Here is a 4,193-nt window from a genome sequence, read left to right as displayed (position 1 = left end):
TAATTAATTAATTAATTAATATAAAAAATCAATATTTGAATAATAATATAATAAAAAATTAAAAAAAAAACAATCATTTTTTTTTTAAACTGAATGAATTAATAATAAAGTCTTTCTTCTTCTGAATATTCATAAATAAAATTATTAAAAAATTAAAATACATAACTCAATTAAACAACTTCCTTTGTTGATATAAAAATATTATAAAAAAAAACAAATAAAATTCCTATTTAAAAATAATAATATTAATAAAATTCATCTTAATTAGTATAAAATGACAAAAATATTAAAGAGATTTAATTAAATAAAAAGAATGCTTTTAATGATATTCGAGAAGATGTAATGATAAAAAAAGTTGAAAAGGCCCTTTTTAAATTACAATAAATAGAAGATTAGCGATATGCTTTAAAATTTTTAGGTTTAAAATTTTTTTTATAAAATTTAGCAAAGTTTACATAAGCCTCAATGAGGAAAAACTTAAGTTTAAATCATAAATATTTAATAAGAGATATATCATTAGCCGAAAATAATTCTAAAAATAATTTAAATTATTAAAAACTTTAATAATATTTAAAAAAAAATCAAGAAGATGAAAATTAGAAATATAATTTTTGGTAAAAAATTATTTTAAAATACCACTTTTAATCCTTCAAATACATTTCTTATTATTTGGGATTTTCTACAAGTTTTTATGTAATTTTGTTTTTTATTCAATTCCATTATAAATTGCTTTTAAGAAAGGCTTAGGTTAGTTTATGTCAGATTTTTTATTTAATACAGGGATTATTTTCTTTATTTTGGATAATTTTATTAGCTTAAACACTTCTTATTTCGATAAAGGATCTCATGTATAGGATAGACATACTATATTTCAAAATTATATTAAAAATAAATTTATTAATGATTTTGTTTCAAATATACCGGTTATTATAGATTATTTTATAATATAATTAAATGGTTTTTGGAGTTATATAATGATTATTTAATATTTAAAATTAAATAGAATTTCTCTTATTATAAGAAAACTCGAAGAAATCTTTCATTTAACTCCTACTTAATAATAATTAGTTTCTTTAGTTAAACTTTTAATAACAGTGCTATTTATAGCTCATATTTTTGCATGTATATGGATTTTTATAGCAGTTGATGAATGTGTTTAATCATGGATTATAAAATAATAATATGAAAATAAAGTTTGGTAAGAATAATATTTACTGGCAATTTATTTCTCAACTGTTACTATGATTACAGTTGGATATGGAGATGTTTTGCCTGTAAATAAAAATATATATAAATATAAAAAAGTAAAAATGTAAAAAATATTTTTTACGAAAAGACAAATGCGAAAGAATATATATTGTGCATTATTACTATGTTAATCTCATGTGGAGTCTTTGCTTATGCAGTAAATTAAATTGGTAGTATTTTTGAATTATTGGGTAGATAAGATAAAGAATTAAAAGAAAATATGTACAGGATTAGCAATTATATGTATATTAAAAAAGTTTCTAAAGAATTATAATACGAAGTAAGATAATACTTATAATATTATTGGAAAGAAGAATAAAATAGGTAAAAAAAATATATATATATATAAATATGTATATATATATATATTTATATATATTTTGTATATTAAATTTTTTTATATTTCTAAGAGATACAAAATAAGAAGAAACTATAATTAATTAATTAAGTGATAAATTAAAAGAATAATTGGTATTAGAAGCTAACAATTTAGTATTAAAAGATTCAGTAATATTCAAGAATAATTTTAGTGAAATATTAATAAAAAAAACTGTACCTTTAATAAATGAAAGTAGAATAACACCTGAAGAAATAATAACAATTGAAGGTTTTTTAGATGATTGCTGTATTTTTTTCATTGAAAAAGGAGAAATAGAGGTATATATAGATTAATATAGCGAAGCAAAAATGTATACTTAATAAATATAAAAATTAAAATCTGGAGATGCATTCGGAGTCGTTAGTTTTTTTACAGGAAACACTAGAAAATTGTCTATTAGATCATTAGATTTCACAACTCTATTATCAATAAAAAGATAAGATTTTTTAAATTTATTAAAAGATTTTCCTGAAGATTATGAGCAATTTGTCTTTATAAAAGACTAATTATAACTAAACGGAAATTTCAAATAAATAGGTATTATATAAAATATAAATATATTAATATATGTAAATTTAAATATCTATGAAATATTTTTATTATTACATAAAATTGTATAAAATATATATATATATATTTATTTATATTTAATAGGTACTAGATGTTATAGTTGTAGAGATTTCAAACATATGTGCGATAATTGTCCTTTTATTCATTATTCACCTAAGAAATTTTTATTATTAAAAAGAATATTTAGAAACATATTTTAAAACAGGAATAATTTATATAAAAGAAAGCATAGATATAAAAAAAACGCTAAAAAATATTTGTAAGAAACATAAGAAAAAACTGAATTAATATAATAAAATTATTCTATTATAATTGATTAATTATTTGGGTATATAGATTTTATGGAAGATACTCTAGAATCATCTGACGAAATAGAATTACAAAGTTTATCTGAATCTTCTGAAAATTCATTAGTTTTATAAAAAAATGTTTTTAAATAACATAAAAAATAATAATATGATAAAAAATAAGGCCCAAAACAATTTTAAAACGCTGTTAAAAAATTAAGTACAGTAATTTAATTATAATAAGAATTCAATTAATAATAATAAAATTAGTAAAATAAAATTGATAATAACGACAAAAACTTTTTTAGTTAAATTTCAGGAAGATACGAAAGAATAGAATCTAATAGAACTCTAAGTAAAAAACTTAGTCAAAAATAACAATAAAATTAGAGTACGTCCTAAGATTTGTTTGAGGAAAGAGTTTTGGGTAAAAAACTTAGTGAAAAAATAAAATAGGAAGATAAAAAAGAAAGAACAAATACTTATTCGAACAATTTTAATAAATAACTAAGTAAGTTAAATACAATGAAAAATAAACCTAAAATAATCTCTAATTTAGTTAAATAATAAGAGTCTATAGATTATTAATCTAAAGGAGGAGGTTTTGATGAAGATTTATTATCGAAAAAAGTGTTAAATATTTTAACTAAAAACTAGATGAAGATTTAAAAAAATATGAAAACTTTAAACTTATAAGAAGAAGAAAAAGAAGAAGAAGAATAAGATTAATCTTTTGTAATATAAGGCTGTAATAATAAAGAAGATATTTTTTCTATTGAAGATTTCGATATTGGGAAATAGTTTAAAAATTATTTCCCCAATTTTAATTATGGAGTTGTTTTATAGAAAATTTAAATATTATATAATATTAGAAATTTTGACGCGAAAAATTTCGATAAAAATAAAACTGCTGTATAGTCTATTGTTAATTAAAATAATGAATATAAAAGGAAAAATAAAAAAGGAAATTATAAGTTTGCTAGTGGATAAGTGGCTAATAATCTCATTAAAAAAATTCAGGAAGAAGAAGAAAGAAAATAATAGAAAGAATTATTCGAATAGGAAAGTAGATCTTCCAAAATCGATATTTCTTCTTCTTAATTTAAAGGGGAAGTTTAGGAAGAAACTTCCAATTTTTATACCAGAAAAAATAATAAAAGAAGCGGAACTTCTTCATTTAGACTTTTAGGATTTAACGCGGATAAAAAAAAATTGAGATTTAAAGGTTTTAATAATGAAAACTTAGTTTAAGAAAGTGAAATACAAGAAGAAGAAGAAAATAATTAAAAATAAATATCAATTGCTTAATTAAGTGAAGAAAAATAATAAAATTCTAATAACATCAATAATAATAATACTTAAAGTTATATTAATAAATTTGATATAACTTTTAATTAATTACCATCAAGTATGACTATTGAAGAAAATGGAAAAATTCCGTCTTTTAGATCATTTCCTTAATCTATATTTTTATTTTAGAATAAAATTTAATGATTATTTATTTTAAAATATATTCAAATTTATAATTAAAATATGTTTTGTTTTTTTTAAACAAAATAAAAAAAAGTTATATATATTTTATAAAAATAAAAAAAAAAAAAAATGTCAAGTAAAAAAGAAGGAAAAGCCTAAGAATAAAAATAACCATAAAAATCCCCAGAATAAAAACTTGAATAACCAAAACCTGAATAGGCAAAACTAAATGAATA

General features: G+C 18.7%; 1 protein-coding gene across 1 annotated transcript, besides 4 other annotated features; it reads left to right on the top strand. All coding sequences in view use genetic code 6, as the record gives it.

Moving 5' to 3' along the window:
• Positions 1-755: 755 nt before the first annotated feature.
• IMG5_135710 (cation channel family protein, putative) lies at positions 756-3,978 on the top strand (the record flags this gene model as incomplete). Its single annotated transcript, XM_004031844.1, has 5 exons — positions 756-1,274; positions 1,337-1,572; positions 1,659-2,164; positions 2,282-2,456; positions 3,849-3,978. 5 exons carry the CDS (start codon positions 756-758, stop codon positions 3,976-3,978), a joined length of 1,566 nt encoding a protein of 521 aa, XP_004031892.1.
• Positions 1,582-1,627: a microsatellite.
• Positions 1,607-1,653: a microsatellite.
• Positions 2,712-2,745: a microsatellite.
• Positions 2,734-2,766: a microsatellite.
• Positions 3,979-4,193: the final 215 nt, after the last annotated feature.

Source organism: Ichthyophthirius multifiliis, assembly GCF_000220395.1.
Source record: "Ichthyophthirius multifiliis unplaced genomic scaffold scaff_1120509251056, whole genome shotgun sequence".
NCBI lineage: Eukaryota > Ciliophora > Oligohymenophorea > Hymenostomatida > Ichthyophthirius > Ichthyophthirius multifiliis.
Note: the sequence above shows the minus strand (reverse complement) of the source record. Positions and strands in the feature narration are given on the sequence as shown.